The sequence below is a fragment of the Platichthys flesus genome, chromosome 7 (genome assembly GCF_949316205.1).
Source record: "Platichthys flesus chromosome 7, fPlaFle2.1, whole genome shotgun sequence".
Lineage (NCBI taxonomy): Eukaryota > Metazoa > Chordata > Actinopteri > Pleuronectiformes > Pleuronectidae > Platichthys > Platichthys flesus.
In genome coordinates, this window is record NC_084951.1 from 14299973 (window position 1) to 14319471 (window position 19499).

General features: G+C 41.8%; 4 protein-coding genes across 9 annotated transcripts; 1 reads left to right on the forward strand and 3 right to left on the reverse strand.

Moving 5' to 3' along the window:
- Positions 1-1548: 1548 nt before the first annotated feature.
- LOC133956314 (dentin sialophosphoprotein-like) lies at positions 1549-5154 on the reverse strand. Of its 4 annotated transcripts, none has more exons than XM_062391250.1 (7): positions 4963-5154; positions 4582-4624; positions 2813-4492; positions 2643-2709; positions 2479-2545; positions 2265-2390; positions 1549-2186 (listed from the first exon to the last, which is right to left on the reverse strand). In XM_062391250.1, the coding sequence occupies exons 1-7, from the start codon at positions 5152-5154 to the stop codon at positions 2076-2078; spliced, it is 2286 nt and encodes a 761-aa protein (XP_062247234.1). In that variant the 3' UTR covers positions 1549-2075. The 4 variants fall into 4 exon arrangements, with proteins under 4 accessions (XP_062247234.1, XP_062247233.1, XP_062247236.1 ...); XM_062391249.1 differs by having other exon boundaries at positions 2479-2548; XM_062391252.1 differs by having other exon boundaries at positions 2479-2548; positions 4582-4719; positions 4963-5003.
- Positions 5155-5161: 7 nt separating this feature from the next.
- On the reverse strand, positions 5162-7370 carry dnase1l1l (deoxyribonuclease I-like 1-like). Of its 2 annotated transcripts, XM_062391256.1 has the most exons (9): positions 7263-7370; positions 7021-7180; positions 6846-6934; positions 6681-6767; positions 6464-6582; positions 5832-5944; positions 5575-5732; positions 5385-5481; positions 5162-5295 (listed from the first exon to the last, which is right to left on the reverse strand). In XM_062391256.1, exons 2-9 carry the CDS (start codon positions 7159-7161, stop codon positions 5215-5217), a joined length of 885 nt encoding a protein of 294 aa, XP_062247240.1. In that variant the 5' UTR covers positions 7162-7180; positions 7263-7370; the 3' UTR covers positions 5162-5214. The 2 variants fall into 2 exon arrangements, with proteins under 2 accessions (XP_062247240.1, XP_062247239.1); XM_062391255.1 differs by having other exon boundaries at positions 7021-7308.
- A 1061-nt stretch (positions 7371-8431) lies between these two features.
- Positions 8432-13985, reverse strand: LOC133956315 (TRAF3-interacting JNK-activating modulator). 2 transcript variants are annotated; one of them, XM_062391254.1, is made up of 14 exons: positions 13854-13985; positions 12995-13408; positions 12753-12885; positions 12550-12670; positions 12439-12466; positions 12303-12332; positions 11406-11501; positions 10733-10804; positions 10441-10581; positions 10163-10300; positions 9930-10065; positions 9637-9782; positions 9115-9231; positions 8432-8928 (listed from the first exon to the last, which is right to left on the reverse strand). In XM_062391254.1, the coding sequence occupies exons 2-14, from the start codon at positions 13385-13387 to the stop codon at positions 8728-8730; spliced, it is 1752 nt and encodes a 583-aa protein (XP_062247238.1). In that variant the 5' UTR covers positions 13388-13408; positions 13854-13985; the 3' UTR covers positions 8432-8727. The 2 variants fall into 2 exon arrangements, with proteins under 2 accessions (XP_062247238.1, XP_062247237.1); XM_062391253.1 differs by having other exon boundaries at positions 8433-8928; positions 13850-13984.
- Positions 13986-14863: 878 nt separating this feature from the next.
- On the forward strand, positions 14864-19318 carry atp5pb (ATP synthase peripheral stalk-membrane subunit b). Its single transcript, XM_062391257.1, has 7 exons — positions 14864-15019; positions 15935-15971; positions 16075-16220; positions 17283-17446; positions 17681-17806; positions 18183-18362; positions 19065-19318. The coding sequence occupies exons 1-7, from the start codon at positions 14992-14994 to the stop codon at positions 19140-19142; spliced, it is 759 nt and encodes a 252-aa protein (XP_062247241.1). The 5' UTR covers positions 14864-14991; the 3' UTR covers positions 19143-19318.
- Positions 19319-19499: the final 181 nt, after the last annotated feature.

The window sequence follows — 19499 nt, forward strand, 5'->3', positions numbered from 1 at the left end:
GCACTTACACCATGTTTTTATCCTCCTCTGGACAGTTAGGATAAAAACGTATGTATGTGTACATATGTGTACGTATGTACACATGGATGACACTACAGGAGCAGTATGGAGGCATTTTAGTGTTTTTTTTTTTTTACCTTTGAAGAATCAGTCGCCGGTTACTTCAATTCTATTGGATTTGAATGCTACGCTGTTTGTCCCTGAAAAGTGTTATGTGGACTCAAACCGTTCAGCCAGCCCTCCACCTGCATAGTTGTGAGTAGAAAATGAGTGAATTTTCATTTTTGGGTGAACTATCCCATTAACTGAAGCTCCTGACCTATATCTGCATAACTTGAATCACTATGCTGCTGCCAGACCAATTGGAACCATGCATGAATAAACAGCTGAACAGATGTTTCTTATAAAGTGCTCGAATATGATTGTTTTATATGCACAATAACAACACAAATCCTTCCTGTACACATGAAGCCTGTTCCTCAGAATGTGAGGATACTTGTATGTGAATGGAGTATCAGGAGAACATGAAGCACAGGTACCCTCTTCTCTGTAGTAGGTCTTGTCAGGTGACGGTTTACTGTACTTGGCTCCTTTCCCTTTGGCCATGGCCTCTCTCAGCTTCTTCTCATACAGACTTCTGGTGGAGTCTGAGAACAAAAAGCAGGATTTAAGGAACATGACTGAGGGGTTAGTAGCGGCCGGACGAGCATGAGGCCTGTGAACGGAACAGGCTTTAACGTGGATTCGAACTCTGACACATAGTAAACAAAGTGAGCCTCTCACCGACCACAGGTCCGTGTCTGATCCCGAACTCATCGAGCAGCTCGCTGAGCTCTTGCGCACTTTTACCGCTCAGAGAAGACATTTTTCTTTTTCACGGGCTTTATTCGCTCGCACCGCGAAGTTCTGATTTAGTCTTAGTGTCGTTTCTGTTTAGCTGTACTTTCACTCTCATAGTAAAGACTGTAAACTCCGCCCGCCCAGAAAAGACCGCGAGCTCGTTGTGAACCCGCGCGCAGCACGGACAGGGCCACTGGTAGTTTAGGGGAACAAACAGAGGCTTAACCCCGCCCTTGTTTATTGAGTCAGGTGCTGAAAAACATTCGCACCTTCAGACTATCTACGTCATTTCTGGTTGGCAAATTCTTCTTTATCGTTTCTATTTTTATTCTGGCAACTTTAAAAAAAATGAAGCAGCGCCACCAGCTGGCTGATAATAATAGTTACTAAAGCTAACAACATTAGAAGCAAACGTTCTCTCATCACTAATGTCATAACTTGGAGTTTATGTGACACAAAAAGCCTCCTTCCACATTGATTTCTATTTTTTATTGTGATTATTATTATCTTTACATTTAATTAATATTAATTAAATCCAAATCTACCATTTTAACAACTTGAAACGGTGTGTTGCTGTTGTACCTGTTAATAATGAGCCAAATTTCAAGCAGTTTGCATAATGTTGACTAATTAAGTTTGTTGGCTAATTCAAACTATAAAATAAATAAATACAATCAAACGATTAAAGCAGTTTGAGTAAATCAAAAGTTTTGTATGTAAAAACTTTATTTGTATCAGTACTTGCAGTATAGAGTAGAAAGCAACCAAATTTATTTTAAGTGTCTGAAGTACATAGAAATTCTTTGTTACTTTCTACCACAAATAATATTGAATTTCAATAATTGTCAAAAAATACAAAAGAAGTAGAGGCCTTAGCTATAGGCCCATTTAGCCCTGATTAAAGGGAACATGTCCTATCTATGGTTTATGTTACAAATACAATGCATATTGAAGATAAGGGTTTCTAATGATCAGTAATTAGCATTTTACACTGCATTTTTAGCATAAAATAGCACAGCATTACATAACATAGCATAATGTAGCATAGAATGGAATGAGCATGTAATAACAAATTAGCTTAGCAAAACAAAGCATAGCACAACATAACATAAGATAGAATAATATAGTATAACATAACATAGCACATCACAACGTAACATAACATAAACATCATAAAACATAACACACAACATAACACAACATAACACAACATAACATAACATAACATAACATAACTAGCCCCAGATGAAAAACCAGTCTGGTAGGTCTGTGGCCAACCAGAACATCAGCAACCCCATCACTATCACCAGACCCATCTTCAGTATCGACTTCAGAATGCGCAGACACTGCAGAAAAAAACCACAGAATCAATTCAGGCACAGACACACAACGTAAATGTTAATTGATAACCAGTGGGTATGGACCTTGTGTCTCCTGCTACAGATTTGTGTCTGACTGACATCCTTCTCTGGCTCTCTCTCTGGCAGCTCAGTGTCTGGGGGATCACAGGCCGGTATCGTCCGCAGGATGTTGTCACGCTCTTTCAGTTCCTGGTCACAGACAACGCAGTAAAACAGTGTTTATGTGGTTCTGTGTGTTCTCACTTTTGACCAAATGCAAATGATCGTTGGCTCTCACTTCAGATGTTTCTGCAGAGCCTGGGTCGTCCTCTCTGTCTGTGGAGCTGCTGAGTGAATCTCTGTCACTGCTTAGAAAAGAGGAGAGAGTCACAGTTTTGGTTGCGTCCATCACACATCAGGTTGTGCTAACAATGTTTGATGCAGAAAAGAAACTCCACTGACCTGTCAGTTTCATAGTGAATGACTTGAGACAGTGGATCCGGCAAAAAATGAACTTTTGTCTGCCTCTCTAGAAATATGCACAAATGGAAACGGATAAATTGTTGAATACATGTGAGACTTTAAACATTATTTAGTAATAAGGGCTATAAACACATCTCATCTCCACTCACCTTCTCTTTCATCCTCCCCTTCACTATCATTGTAAAACCTGAAGAAAGCCTTAATTCTCTCCTCCTCCCAGCTCTTATCCTCTTCACTTTCATCATCTCCCAGCTGCCCCAGCTCAGTGATCCCTGAGGCCTGGACCTCAGTGTTGAAGAAGAAGCTGTCATCCAGGGATCCCTGGTAAGATGGACTTGTGGATTTGCTCTCCTCTCTCTGTGCGACTGAGGAGGTGTTGATGTCTTCTGCAGGACGCTGACTCACATGAGAAAGAGCTGTTTCCGTTTCATCTGTGTCCTCTGCGGTTGACAGGTCCTCAGACAGGATGGAAGCAGTTTTTGACACGTCGAAATCCCAGCTCATGCTGAAATCTGCTGGTTCCGCTCTGTTGTTTGTGATGTGATGGTCATCAGAGGGGCTGCACCTGGAAAAGGCAGCACTGCTGGCTCTGTAAAGCGGAGTGTCCTCCTGTTTCTGGCCATAATGAAGATCTCGCAGACACCCATTCTCTAAGAGTTCCTCGTCTCTCCTCTGCACCTGGACCTCATCATCACTGGAGCTGTAGGACTCACTCTCATCTGTCTCATTCGACACATTCCCAGCAGTCTCTGTTTCTCCTCTGCCTGCCACATCGTAACTCCTGAACACATCAGCATCCATCTCCAAATCTCTGCGGCACAGATACCTGGCTCCGTGCTCTTCAGTGTCCTCCTCTGTTCCCATCCATGTTATATCCAACACAGCTCCTTCCACACAGACCTCCCGATTTGCGTTTGAACCTCTGTCGGATGTATGAGGCGAGGCGCCTGCCTGGGAACTATTTTCCAAGTGTTTGACTGCATCTTCTACATATTCACATGAAGAAAAGTCCGAGGGATAATCTGCAAAGCCCTCACCGGCCTCCTCGTGCTCCTCCCCTGAGAAATCCTCCATTTTCTCCACATTTTCCCCCCCATCAACTTCAGCAATGAGATCCTGCAGATTTTGCCCTGATATATCAGGAAATTCCACAGCTGCAGTCGCAGGCTCGCCTCTGTAAGGACTTTCAACGTTTTCTTCTTGTTTCGCTCTCATGCTCTCACTCTCACAATCAGACCCTTGCTTGGCTCCTTCACTTTCTCGCTCATCCTGTTTGATCTCATCACCTTTTGTCATCATCTCATTGCCACGCTCAGGGACTCGCTCGAAATAGGACACCTCCTCATCGCTCTCGTTGTCACCTTGTTCCACTTTTCTAACTTGAGGGTTTTCAGCACCCTGCGGGGCCAGAGGGAGTCCCTCAGCAAAGATCCTGTCCTCTTCATGACCAAACTCCTCGCTGCAGCAAACTGACATCAATAAGTCTCCTGGGTTGTCTCCTGTGCCCTCGTCCTCATCCTCATCCTCATCCTCTCCCGACACAGAGCCTTCAGGTTCACAGTCTCCATCCGAGCTTGTGTAATCTTCCTCTGGTGGACACTTGACACCCTGAAAATCCTTCTTATCTTCAAATTGAACTTTATCAACACTTTGACTCGCGTACATATCTTCCGGATCGGTGCTAAACAAAACTGCAGTTTCACCAGTTCCTTCCTGGTGCAGAGCTCTGTTTTCATCAGCGGTGCCTGTCTCGTCTTCCTCAAAGTTTCCGTTGAAATTAAAACTCTCAAAGTCTAAATCTCCATCAGGGAACAATGGAATAGACGAATCTGCAACAACACCATCATTTGATCATTACTCATTTGTAAATGGGTAACATAAATAAAAACAAAACGACATTACTAAAAGGTTTTCTTACCTGAGAATGCATCACTTAGTAGATTGGAAAGATCTTGCTCCATCTTCGCCAATAAACAAATAAGCACATTTGTTTATTAAAACCAGGAGTTACAACAACACAAATGTTAATGCATTGCCTCAGATCAGTCTCCTCTCTCTGAAAGGAAGAGAGCACCAAGTTACTTTCCTTTGTTGTTGCTGCAAGTGGCTTCCTGTCAGACAGAGGCTGCATAGATACATAACATCAAACTCCAACCTTTGTTTAAATATATGATGTTGAATTTCAACATTATTTGACCCGGCCATTAAATATGTAGATACAAAAGTATGTTGCGAAAATGTTTCTCGCTAAAAAGTGAAGTAACAGAAGCGGTTGTTTTGTGCTGCTGCAGAAACGTACCTTCAGGAGCTCGTGAAATGTCAGCTTTGATGCGGTTTTGGTTTCAGATGCACTATATGAACTCCTGCAGTCACACACAGGCAGTTCCTTCTCGATGAGAAACAGCCCATGTTTATTGGTGTTTTTATCAGTCATTATAAAGGAATGGTACAGTGAATGTTCTGGTTGTGACTTTGATTTATTTATTTCCATCTAGATAAAAACTAGTCATACTGAAGATGTCCTGGTTTGTTAACGGTTGTCCGTAGTGGCTTACAGCTCATGGCGAAGGAGGTAGCGGTGGTTGGGCTTCAGGTCAACTTCTACTGGAAAATGATCACTCACCTCAAGAGCCTAAAGAGCCAAGAGAGATCAGGATTGAAGTTTGTGTTAAATATGAAACTGAACTGATAACATACAAGTTTACAGGGTCACACGTTTACCTCCTCCTCAGTGAGATGGAAATCCTCTTTAAAGTTGAACGGTTGAGCCGAACCTGGAACTACACTGGAAATAATTTCACGTCCGTGGACAACAATCCTGTTTGGTGAAAAGACGACTGTAAAAAAACATGATTTGTGTCTGCAGATTTTCTTCAAGTGTGTGATTCAGTTTTTTTCAGCAGCCCCTGACCTGTCGTAGGCGCAGTGCGTCTTCTTTCGGACAGTGGTGTCTTGTTCGTCTCCAATCAGCCAGAGGAACCGGGGGTCACTCCTCAAGCGGACGGCTCTCCAGCCCTTGATGGTGACGTAGCTGCAGCCGGCGTTCAGGTCCCCCAGGATCATCACATTCTGGTGGAAATAGGTAAAGCAAGGGTGGAGGTTTCAACACATCATAACAACTCATACATGTCGAGCTAATGATGATGATAATGACGTGGTTTCACTTACATCTGTCTTCCACTTCTTGTAAATTCCTGTGAAGACTGTGTAGAGTTTATCAATCTCCTTCATGGCAGTTTTTGGACATGTGTGTTGGCCAATCAGGACAAAATCCTTCACCACTGCAACAAAACAAAAACCCAATACACTTACTGCTTTTGCAGTCTGGGGCTTATCAGAAAGCCTTCCCTGATAAGGGAAGGCTTAAAGCTGAATTAATACAGCTTTAATTCCTATTTCTGTTTTGAAATACTGCTTGGCTTTTATGCATCAAATTGTTTTTATCTGTTCCATTTTAAAACTGATTGTTATATTTTTTATATTTTTATATTTGTTGTGTTTTGCTGCCATCAACTTCTGGCCACCAGAAGTGGAAGAGAGAGAGGATGACAACTACATTAATGAGATCATTCTGCGTTCCTGCAGCCTCTGGAAATGGAACTATGTAGACTGAATTTGAACTCCTGAACTGACCCCAGAACCTTACATGTTGAGAGTGATTAGAAACCTGGATAAATCCCTATTATCCAGTCAGCATGTCCAAAACCAAGAGAAGAATCCACACAGGTTATCTGAAAACAAATGTTTACACATGAAGACTGACACGCCACTGTAATAGTGGGCAATGGCTGGATTCTTACAGGTTGTGGGGGAGTGAAAGCGGACGATGAACGGCTCTCTGGAGAAAACATCGGTTTCATTGGTCCCTTCATCCAGTTTAGGATACTGGTAAACCTGTTTGACCGTCAACACATTGCTCCTAAGGGTGAAAAAAGAGAAAGAGGAGGAATATCATGATGTCATGTTAAATTGAACTTTTCCAGTAGTTTGTCCTGTTGGATCAAGAGCCTGAGTTACCTGTAAATGTAGACATACTGTTCCTTGTAGCTCTTCCTCCCCAGCCTTTCACTTTCCAAATAGGAGTATGGGTTGGATTTGTCCAATCTGCTGACAACAACATGAACCATATGAAGTAGAAGTCGCTGCACCAGGTTATCTAACTTCACCCTCAAACACTTGTACCTGTTAAGATCTTGAACCAAAGTTTGTATCGCTGCTCCTTTAGAGTCTCGGACCTCCTGAATAAGACACACGTCGCAGCGAGAAAGGATCTGAGGAGCAAAGAAAGACAATTCAAAAGAAATAGCAGGGGTGCAGATTTGTTTGGTTTTAGCTGTAGACAAATACAGCAGAGTACCTTCATTAGAATCCCCATGACCTTCTGGTTGTTTGCCTTTGCTTCGCCATAGCTCTGAATATTAAAAGCGCAGATTTTCAGTGAAGCTGTGACATTCAACAGACACAACCCCGCGGCCAGCAGCGCAACTCCAGTCCTCATGCTGCAGAGGGTTGTCACTCTGTGAGAAGAAAAGAGAAATTGGCAAGAACTTTGTCGCATTACGAAATGCCTTACAGGAACTCTCAGCCACAGCCTCTGACCTTCAGTTTCAGTTTCAGCAGGAGACTGAACTCAGTCCAGCAAGGATCCATCTCATCAATGAGCACTGTTGTTTTAGGGAACATGCAGGTAAACGTGTGTGAAAAGACGGGAGCTGCCGATCTGTGTGGCGGATTGTGCCGCGTCAGTGCTTGTGGAGAATAGCACTTCATCTGGAACAGTTAAAAACCTCTGAATACAAAGAACAATAGCTCCATCCCACTGAGCTTTGAGTGTGTTTTTGTCTCTGTTTGAGTGTTATCAGACAATAGATGGTGTCGTGTGTCATTTCTGTGGAATCATATCATTCAGTCGGTTTGGCACAGACATGCAGCAGCTGGTAGTTACCACACAGAACCACCACAGACAGAACAGGTGCAGATTTAACTGATCCAGGACAGCTCTCCCTCCCTTCCCCCAGATGTATCTGATATTAACTGTGAAAGTCATTTTCATTTAGACCTCAGACTATTAATTGTTACTTTCTACTTGCACGTCAGTACAATCCAGAATAAAAAACAACATAACATTATGTAATATTGCATTCACTTGTTAACTAAAGTGTCTTTATTTTAGCTAAACATGTGTAGCTGTGGCTTTGTATTGTATCTAAGTGTTTGTTATGTATTTTAATCATGGATTATTTGTTGGTTTTTATGGATTGTTGTGTGTTAATCACAGGTTTCTTGTACAGTTACTTCGGATGGTATAATGCACCTGAATAGTCCATAGCTATGTGTAATTATATAGAATCAGTCACTTTATTTTATTAAAGGTTGCCTTGTAAAAACTGTCTATAGGCACAACAAATTAAAATGAGCTTTATGGTTAACTCTTGCCTATTTACAGAATGTTTTCTGTTGATTGAACAGCACTGATTATATCCAAAAAATAAAAAAACTTTGCAAACCCATATTACATATTCAAACTATATATTTTAGAAAAGGACAAGTTCTTAAACTATGATGCATTGTTATAGATAAACACCATGCAGCATTATACAACCTGTTAAAGTGCTAGGTATACAATCAATAACAAACAATATAACTGTATGATATGCTGTATGAATAGCCTAATGTAACTCTGACAGGGATCATTTTGCTGTTCTTTTATTTGTATTATTTTATTTTAAGTATATTTTAGATTTTAAAGGTAGTTTTTACTCTTTGGTATATTGTTACTATGAATCATGTTAATGAGCCAAATACGTCTTCCAACACTATATAGGACATTATAATGAAATACAAACACTTGCTTTTTTCACACTTCATGTGTATTTGAATAGTCTGCACACACACACACACACACACAGTACATCCTCTACATGTCAACAAAACATCATGTATCTTACACTTTAAGTTTCAAGTTTAAAATAATATGAAATACATATCATACTACATCCAGTAAAAATCTATTTCTAATACAACAGCTATAAAAAAATAATGATATTCCTGAGCAGTGATGTCGTCATATTGGTCTAAAACAGCTTGAATGTTGAGGAGAGGCCATTTCCAGGAGATAGTTCTCGATACGTGTCTCTATGTCTGAATACAGGTCTTCAACTTGCTCCCTGAAAGGAGGATGCCACAGCCACAGCATGGCAACCCCCGCCACAGTGAAGAGGAGGAGGAAGAACACACACACCTTCCACCAGCGGCCACACAGTGTCTGAACAGAGAGGGAGGGAAATATATGTTATCATTTAGTTATTATTATGTCATTTTGTTTCATCTACTCCAGTGGTAGCAAGGACATTAATATCCCCCTGCATGTAAACATGCACACACACACAGACACACACACACACTCACACACACACACACAGACACACAGACACACACACACACAGCTCACCAGTCTCCTGCGGCGGATTGTGAGTTGCCGGAGTTCTTCCCTGCACTGCGACAGTCGGGCCTGGCTGGACTGACACTCCTGCTCCATAGCCTGCAGCTCCGTCTGCAGCTCCTCACACTGCAGACACACACACACACACACACACACCGGACCATATGGATGGGAGGAATATGTAGATTATATTTGGCTGCAATCCATTTACAAGAAATTCATAATGCAGTGGATATTAGGAAATACATCAAATCCTACATGTCTGCAGGATGTGATGTATTTTAAATCGTCTGTTGAGATAATGATTTTATTATTATTTGTTGAAAAAAAGAATGTTAAACTTCCAAAATAAAAAAATGTTTACAAAGAAAACCTTGTTTCTTGTTATTGTTAATGTTGCTACACAACAAATTGTACTGAGGACATTATTCATTTGTTGATGCCTCCGGTATACAGTGTACAGTGATGTCACCAGTATGCAGTATACTGTGATTTCCCCAGTATGCACTGTCCTATCCTGATGTCCTTTACCTCTGTCTCCTTGAGCCGAAGATTCTTCTGAGTGTGACGCAGCTGCTCTTCCATGTGAGAGTCTCTCCTCAGCGTCAGTTGTGGCTCTGCTTCCTCTGATGTCAGACAATCTTGCATCACGGTATCCTGGCTCTCATTGCCAACATCTAGGGAGCAGAAAATAGTTCAAATAAAAAACATTTCTTCTTTGCAGCATTATAAATGCTGTAGTAGTTTGTCGAGAAAGGCTGAGGAGGTTTTTTGCAGATTCAGGACAAACAAAGATCGTTGCTCTGAGGCCTTGAGTGTCTCACCGCTGAGGTTCTTGATTTCCTCTCTTAAGATATGGTTGTCCTCCTCCAGCAGGCAGATGTTGTACTGAAGGTCCTTGTTCTCTCGTCTTAATGACCCCACCTCCTCCCTCAGTTCGGCCTCTCTGGCCCCGGACAGCTGCACAGGACACACACACACACACACACACATTTATACTTTCAACACCGCTGACATTGAAAGTTCTTACCATGCACATTACTACAGTGAACAGTACCTCCACTTGGCTGTGTAGCTGCTGCAGCTGTTCATTGCTGAGGTGCTGGTTCTCCCTGAGTTGACCAGCGCTCAGCCTCAGCTCCTCATACAGGCTCTGACACTTCAGCGCCTCGGCCTTTGCTGTGATAAGTGATTCCTGGGGTGAAACAAAGAATCGTCAGGTTTCAGCTGCAAAACTGAAACTAAAATAAAACAATTGAGTCAGAGACATTGATGTGAAGTCGTTCTCCCGCGCCAAATAGAGAGAATGTAGTTGTATCGAATAAGAGGTTTGACCTGCAGTGTCTCAGCCTTGCAGAGGGCATCACTTTTCTCCTCTGTGACCTTCTGAAGGGCAACCAAGGCCTTCTCCTCATATATCAGTTTCTGCTTCTCCATCTGCACCACCAGCTTCTTCACTCCATCCTTTGGAAACTTCTATAAAGACAAAACACGACTGAGTAAAACTATTCATGACAGGGTGACAGTATAGAAGACTGTCTGTTTTACAGAGAAAAAACAACCCAAATGCTTATTATAAAAAACACTCCGTGGTTTCTTCCTTGCAGCCGGCTGCTGCTGCTCTTACCTGCAGGCAGACTTGCAGCTGCGCCTCCAGAGACTTGATCTTGTTTCTCAGTAGGTCTTCACTGCAGCGAGCCTGTGTGTGGGTTAGAGAGGAAATGACTGACTGTCACCTGCGGATGGGAAATGAATGGTTGATGTACCAAAAACGGTGATAGCGTGCTCTGTCGTAGTCTGCGCTCAGCGGTGCGTAAAGGCAACCTGCGGCATCGGTGAACCTCAGAAAAGATCACAATGTCTGCATGTGCACAGGAGTGGAAAAATAGAATATGCTGCCTTATAAGAATAAATCCGAGTGAGAAACATTTTTGCAGATGACAAACTAAATTCACCTCAACAAAAATGGGAACATTCACACCCCTCTCTCATTCATTATAGCACCTATAGCAGCTTCTGATTGTCACACCCTTCCTGTATTAGATTGACAGCTTGCACTACTCCTATGTAGTGAAGACTTGAGCGGAAGCAGGAAGCTTCAAACCACAAGCTTTATAGGGCTTCCTGAGGCCAACACAGGCTGTGTGCACGACTGTGAAAAGGAAATGTTCAGTATAATATCAGCCAGGCAACAAAAGAGAAATAAATAGCAACACTGTGGCCATATAAAAAATGAGAATAATGCGTTTGGTATTTGGAAGCCGTAAATGCGAAACACCTGAATATACAGAGAGTCATACCGTCCATATTTTCGTCGAGGAGTTTGTGAGGTTTGACGTGCTCTCCTGGAGCGCTGCCAGCTTCTTCTTCACGGCCTCCTCTCTCCACAGGGCCTCCTGAAGGGAAACAGACGGCAGAGGACATCAACAGCGACAAACAAATACTGAGCGTAGCCTCAGGCGGTCGGTACCGTCTGCTCAGGTCTAAACCTGATGCTCAAAATCAAATTAAGTTAATGATGCTACGAAACAAGGTATCATCTCATATACACAGCGTGTGTAGTCAAGGTGATTACAAAAGCTTTTGTTCATGTGCTTTGCTGATTAGCAGCCACTATAGCAACAAGTGACTGGATAACAGTAAATGGTGAAATGTAGTTTACTTACTTAAATAATGTCAGGTATCTAAATCTACATAGCTGCTAACATCAGTTAACACAAGTCTCACTCAGCTACTGGTCAAACCAAACCAAGTAATACTGTACTGTTTGTACTGTTTGTTTGTTTGTTTGTTTGTTAGTAAGCAGGACAACACACTACTCAATCGATTTCCATGAAATGTTTTGAAGGGCTGGGGCATGACCCATGGAAGAATTCCTAAGATAATGGTGTGGATCTTTGAGAGATCGGGCGTTTTCTTACATTTTTATTGAACAATTAGTGGATCTTAATTTAAATATCAGGCATAACTAGGAGACTGATGAGTGCTTGCAATTGGGTGCAGATCCAAATAAAAATCCAGATCTAGGGAATTTAAATGTGGTTTTTATAAGGCAGCTGTTGGGCCATTCTAGGTCCATATGAATTAATCAACTAAATATTGTAAGAGGAGTTTGTCATTTCATATGTCGAGTTACTCAGTCTCACTTTACAACTAAACAAAAGAGAAGGGACTAGGAAAAGATTTGTTTGGTTTACCTGCAAGTACTCTGCTAACCGCTGAATGTCCTATAATGTGAGAGATGAGAGACAAGAACAGTTACAGGTAATAGACACTGTGTTGTACAGTTTACATAAACACCACCAATGAATAGAGCAACAGTTAGGAACTCACTGATTCCTTGACAGTGACAAAGCCAGACCTGCAAGAGAAAGTATCACATTATAGGCGACAAAACACAGATCTCAACCGTTTTTCAGACGATTTCCACTAAGTCACACTCACGCTGTCTGCACACCCGCCTCTCGAAGGGATTTGTTTTGTAGAATGTTTGTGGTCTGATGGGAGGATTTCTGCTGAATGTTTTCTCTTTGGATTACTGTTTCGATGATCCTCGTCTTTTGAGCTATGAGAGAGAAAGAAGAAAATGAACCCAATTAGTGTGAGAGCCAAAAAATGATGTGACGTGCAAATTGAAAGAATTTCACCTTTTGTACTGTTTTCTCTTCTCATCCTTTGCTGGTTGGATTCCTTTATCACAGGTGTTGAGGTAGATGCTTGTATCCTTGGATGGCCTTTATCGTGCCTCATCAGTGTTACCTTCTCTGACCATAAGGACGCCTGAGGGAATGACAGGAGAGGGAAGAAGATGTAGATGCATAAGATCTGTGCAGCAACATGCCTCTGATAATAGAAAACCCTGAATGATGTCAGAGGATCTTATATTTACCCATGTGCTGGTGCTCGGACCATCAGTTATGCTGCTGTTTGTCTCTAAAATCCCCTTTTGATGTCTGTTAGAAAGAGTTGGGATATTTGTATTCACTTGATATTTGCTGCTCGGGCTCTGATGTTTCATCAGGAACGTCTTTGGTGAACTTCTCAGCCTCGTAGATTTCGGACCACACAGCTCTGGGCTCACCGATCTCCTCCTTAGAAACTCCAGCTGCCTTTTGTCTTTCAGTTCATTTTTGATCTGTTTTGTGTCAATCTCTCTCGTGGGGCTGCGACACGAAGTCACGTTGTTGCGCCCTCGCAGGTGTTCGTGCCTCTGTGCTCTGACCTCCACTATCCGGTCGAAGTCTTTCATTGAGAAGAGCTGTGCAGCAGCCAGGGTGTCCATGGCAGCTCCTCTGCCTTGAGCCTTCAATGACAGTATAAGGGAAAAATCATCATGACTAATTGTAATGATAAAGTATACAGAAGGTTTACTATTTACTGACGTATGTTTATCGTTTATAGGTGTGTGAAAAATAATAAACTGATGTTTTGTGTAGCTCAGCAATTCTCTGTGACCCATGCTGATCTGTTGTTTTGAAGCAGCTGCAGTAGTAGGTCTAAAAATACTTTTCCCTCCTAGTTTTTCACAATAATAGCAGTAGTTGGGTTTAGTGGAACATTTTTGTGTTAATGGAAAATGCAGTAGTTGCATTGCTGTTTCAGTTTCTTTTAGAATGCTGCAGAATGTGATATCAAAGACAGACGAGGCCCCGGTAACTGCTAACTGAGGCTGTGGAGGCAAGAAATAGACGATAATGCAAAGACAATACGCTACTTAATATTCAGAAATGAATCAAGAGCTTACCTACTATGCCATCTCATTCAGTGGCCTTAAACTCTTCATGCGGTGGATGAGAAGTTATCCATTTCCTTAAACCTCTGAGATAATGTCCGGAGGCTTTCTCTGCGTTTCACATCTAGCCGCTTCAGTTGAGCTTCATTTTACAGGAAGTGAAGAGAACCACAGCGTCATATGTTCCTCTATCTCAGCAGCCACTCGTACCAAACTGATGCCACACACGGGTGGGCCCCAAGATTACACACAGACCCGGTCTTTTCCGCCTCTAGGCAGTCTGGGATGGAACACACCCGTTGGGAGACAGAGCTGTGCTGTGTGACTGCAGCATCTTGGATAACTGAATGTTTATTATCATGACAGCACTTCCATCCCTCATTGGAGTGTGTTAATGACTTAGATCTAATGAAGGCATACATGACGACTGTTATGCAAAGGCAGGAGACTGTAGAGAAATAGACAAAATGGAATATTATAACTAGAGAAGTAGTTGAACAGAGAAGGGCCTTAAGTTTGAAGGCTCTTAGCCAAACTGTTGAGAAGACACACAAGCAGTAAAACCTTATTCCCTTGTGTTTATGCAGATGAATAATAACACAGACCAAACAGACAAACATATTTTCGACTTTAGCTTTTCAATGCAAATATGCAAATACAGGAAATTTGTAATAATTCAAACATATGTTATTGTGGGAAATTATTATCTGGGCCAAAGGCTACGCTGCTAAACTACCTTTGAGTAGGTTAGCTCAGAACTACCTATTACCTATCTTTCTATCTATCTATCTATCTATCTATCTATCTATCTATCTATCTATCTATCTATCTATCTATCTATCTATCTATCTATCCATCTATCTATCTATCTATCTATCTATCTATCTATCTATCTATCTATCTATCTATCTATCTATCTATCTAGATTACTCACGCCTTCATGACCCTAGATCCAAACTCAGCTGTGCAAGCAGCGCCCCCTCCTGGTGACGTTCCTTCACAGCTGTTACACAGGAAGCTCACCTCTACTCTCGCGACATCTCACGGGGACTTGTCTTGCTCCGCCATCGCTGGTGCTCTTTGCAGAAGGGCACTGAGAGGCTGAAACGTCGCTGGTCGGTGGAGGAACAACTCTGCACTTTCGTCCTTCAATCATGCTGTCCCGACTCGTTCTCGTTTCAGGTACGTGCTCATCGACCCTCTGCGATAAGAAGAGAACTAATTCATTGTTGTTGTCACCAAACAGTCAAGCAGGAGAAGTGAAGGTTTGAAGTGGACGTGAAGGGTAAAGTGAAGGCCGCACGTTGAATGAGAGACATGCTAATGCTAGCTGTGGGTAACAATTCAAACTCTAGCTGTTCTTTTTAAGCTCAAAACAACTCTGACACCTTCTCTGTCTCTCCAGCACACAGCAAGAGAGCTCAGGCAGAGTTAAACACGCTCACAGTGAATCAGACAGTAAGAAGAAGCTAAGTGAGCTAACGTTAGCTCTTCAAATGTCACCTCATTGACAGCCAGGGCTGCTCCTCGGGTCATCTGCATTTTATTCCTGCAATGAAAATAATCCACAATGGCTTCACAATGCAACTTCAACGTGTGTTTCTATTTCATATTTATTAATTGTATTGCAATGGCCTCATCATTTAACCATTTCCAGCAGTGATATTGATCTACTCTGTTTGTTGGGTACACGTTTAAACGTATGCGATCTACCACATGGGTCTTTATAAGTATCCTAATGTTCTGCTTCGGTTGAAGCTGTTTTTAAGGACGCGTCGATTAATCGTGAAAATCCGTCTGTTGACAATCAAGTGATTCACATAAAACAGTAAAAACATTACGACAAAGTTTGATCAAACATAAGGTTAAAATAGAAGGAGAGATATTAAGATCTAAAAGCAGAGTATACGTAATGTCAAGTTCAATATATGAATCTGACCTTGATTGTAGGTGGAAGATTCTTACAGATATATTTAATAATGTGATTTCTGTTTGTCAATCATGAAAATAATCTCAGCAGATTTTAATTTAAATGAAAACTGTTGTTGCCACAATTTATGTATAATTTATTCTATTCTGTCATTCTGTTGTTTGCAGCCGGTTCCCTGAAGAGCAGTGGACCCCTTGGAGCTGGGTATGTCTTGGTCATGATGATGCATTTGATCAGTAATGTGTATAATATGTACAAATGCAGTGAGGTGTGTTCGTGTGAAAGCTAACTCTGTTGTCCACCACAGCCTGATCCAAGCGTCGCGCTCCTTGCACACATCGCCCCAGAGTCTGGCTCCACTGCCCCCTCTGCCAGAGAAGGGAGGCAAGGTCCGCCATGGCATCTTCCCAGAGGAGCTCTTCCAGCTCCTGTACCCCAAAACTGGAGTCACAGGTTTGTGACTCATCATGCTACAGCATTAGGTTTACATAGCTGACTTCTAGGTCCAAGAAGCAGGCGTATTGTTTGGAGATGTAAATGCATTTGCTGCTGAGATGTTTGCTTGAAATAATGCAAATGATCAGAAGAGGCAAGACAACATTGGTGATTGGGAAATGTTTCTGATTTTTAAAACTGGAGAGAAAACAGACATCTTGTGCAAGAAGAACAAAAAAAAGTCTGGTTCCACTGGGAACAGTGGATATATAAGTTGAGAATTATTCTTTAATATGTTGAATAATTATAAAAACATGCTCCAGGATCAGCACAGACGAACATTAATGGTCCGGTCGTCCTGTGTCAGAGTGTCTGTCGGAGTCTGCTTCCTCCTCACTCCCCTAGGACCTACGCTAACACTTTAACAATAAATACCATCACTGATCACAAGTTATTAAGACACGTTCAGGACTGACGTATACTTTGTGTTTGTTTGATCGGCTCTAGAGTTTGAGACACGTGTTTAAACCTGACATGAGACGTAACGTGACGCGCACAGTCAGGACATCAGGGTTAAAGTGACTGGAACGATCTGGAGTCCTAAGCTGACAGCCTCGAAAAATAACTAAATACATGTGATTATTAGTTTGTGTTTGAGGAGCGACAGAGAGAAGCAGACACACACACACACTCCTGCAGACAGAAGTTCTTCCTGCAGTTTATGACACTCAGTGTTTTAACTTCATTGTTGCAGAAGAAGCGACGCACATAACAGGTTTTGTTGAGTGCAATGCTTATGACACTACATCATGTCCACATTTTATATGCAGTTGTCCTCTGTATAATTTAATGTTGAAGTTTAACATTTGACATAAATGGGATATCTCTCATATAGCATGGCCATGTACTACATGTGGTTCACACTGAGTCTCTTCTTTTAACATTAGCAGACAGAGCTGTGTTTGTTTTCATACTGTTTATCTCTTGATGTGTTTAAATTACCATCAAAAAGAAGCTGAAGCAGTAACATCATCTCAGTGACCTTGGAAAGAAATTCTAAATTTTGACCTCTGCCACCAGGACCCTACATGCTGGGCACTGGCCTCCTCTTCTACATTCTTTCCAAGGAAATCTACGTCATCAACCATGAGACCTTCGCTGGCGCCTCCATAGGTGCTGTGATCATCTACGCTGTCAAGAAATTTGGGCCAAGTGTTGCAGCTTTTGCTGACAAACTTAATGAGGTAGGCTGGCAGCCATTTGTGGTTTAAGCTTTTTTATTTATTTATAGGATACTAGAACACAAGATTTCACAAAGTGTTTGGATTCTTAGCCCTATTGCCTTTGAATTGTGAGATTATTGTTTCACAAATGAAGCTATAATGAAGATACAGTTTTCCCAAAATCGTCGACCGACTCTTAAATGCACAACCTTTGCGAGCACCACTGTAACCCTCATTGTTTCCTTTTTTTTTTAGGACAAAGTTGCGAAGGCTCAGGAGGTGAAGACTCTCGCTATGGCCAGCCTGACCCAGGCCATCGAGGATGAGAAGAAGGAACAGTGGAGAGCAGAGGGAAGATCAATGCTCTTTGATGCTAAGAGGGTGAGCGGCAATGACGATTGCATTTTCAATTTCACTGCTTTGTATTTACATGAGACATATCAACACCAGGTTATTGCCCTAAACCTTCTAGTCTGTGTTGTATGTGTTGTAGGGGCAACATTAGGTAATCTTTGATTTAGACCTCTGTCAGGTCAAGTTGAAGTTACAACACTGCCACCAAGTGGCCAAAGAAACATGTTCAAGGGAAAGGTCACCCGAAAATGAATAATAGATTCGACAATAGATTTGAATCTGCTCTTTATGTCACTTACAGTACAACAAAATATTAACAGCATGTAAAGAGGGCATTGTAGCAACCTATGTTAGACTCTGGATATTTCTGCAAAGACTCAATCGACTCCTCTTTTCCATCTAGAACAACGTGGCCATGCTTCTAGAGACCAACTACAGAGAGAGGGTACACATGGTGACCCATGAGGTGAAGAGGCGGTTGGACTACCAGATCGCCCTGCAGGGCCTCCACCGCCGTATGGAGCAGGAGCACTTGGTCAACTGGGTGGAGAAGAGCGTCATCGGCAGCATCACTCCCCAGCAGGTCAGTCTAGTAGGAGGCGATCAAGAAAACAAGTTCTTTTTAATAATCACAGTTCCCTTTTTATGAAATGTTAGGTCAAGCATATAGAAATTCAAACCATTGATCTACTTATTTGCACCGTTTAAAACGCAGTATTATTAAAGACACTGGCAGACCATACTGTTATAATCTAAATTGTACATCAGTGTCTCAAATCCCACATTGTGCCCAGCTTTGAGTGGCACCAGGTCCTTAGCCTGTGGTCAATAATACCAGATAATATCGCAGGACTTTGTGAAATACAGATGAGTGGTGTTGTACCAATGAGATTAAAACACTCTTGGAATAGTAATTTCAATATTATATATTAAAGTGTTTGAAAGTGATGCTTATAAGTTACAAGCTGTTGATTGCAGGGTTGATATTAGTTGATTGCTTAATGACATAGTTTCTTGTTTTTCTCACTAAATGGTTAGATTCACATACAGATTTGAAATGTCTCTGAAGTCACCAATAATGCTTTGGAATCAGAGAATACCTAAATCTATGTAATGATCTGAAACCATGTCTTGAACTTAACACGTTTCACCCAGTCAGACAACCAAAAAAATGTTTCTTTTTAAATGAATTCAGATTTTAAACCCCTGTTATTCTTACTGTCTTGTACATCTCTCTCCGGATGACGATGCAGTGCCTCACCTCTGTGTTTTTGTTGTTTTTCAGGAGAAAGCAAGCATCGCCAAATGCATCACAGACCTGAATGCTCTGGCCAAGACCGTTCAGGCCAAAGCTACAGTCTAAACTATCCAGTCTTCAGAGAAGGCTTCTCCACTCCCCAACTCCTTGTCCCAAGACGAGACGTTCACTTTTCTTTACGGAATAAACTTATTTCTCATAAGATTGTCTCTGTCAATAGTGTGGGTGTGTACAGTATTTACACGTCGGCTGATGGTAAAATAAATGGTTCTCTTATTCAACTTCAACTGGTCAATTTGTATTTTTCCACTTCAGCTTATATTCGATTATCCTTGAACAATGTGGCTAACCCTCGCCTAAGTAATTTCCCAGTGACGTAAGGTGTGTTGAATACGTAGCTTTAACACCCATGGTAGATTACACTCGAGGAAGGGTTCTGGACCTTTGATCGCTGAAGAAGAC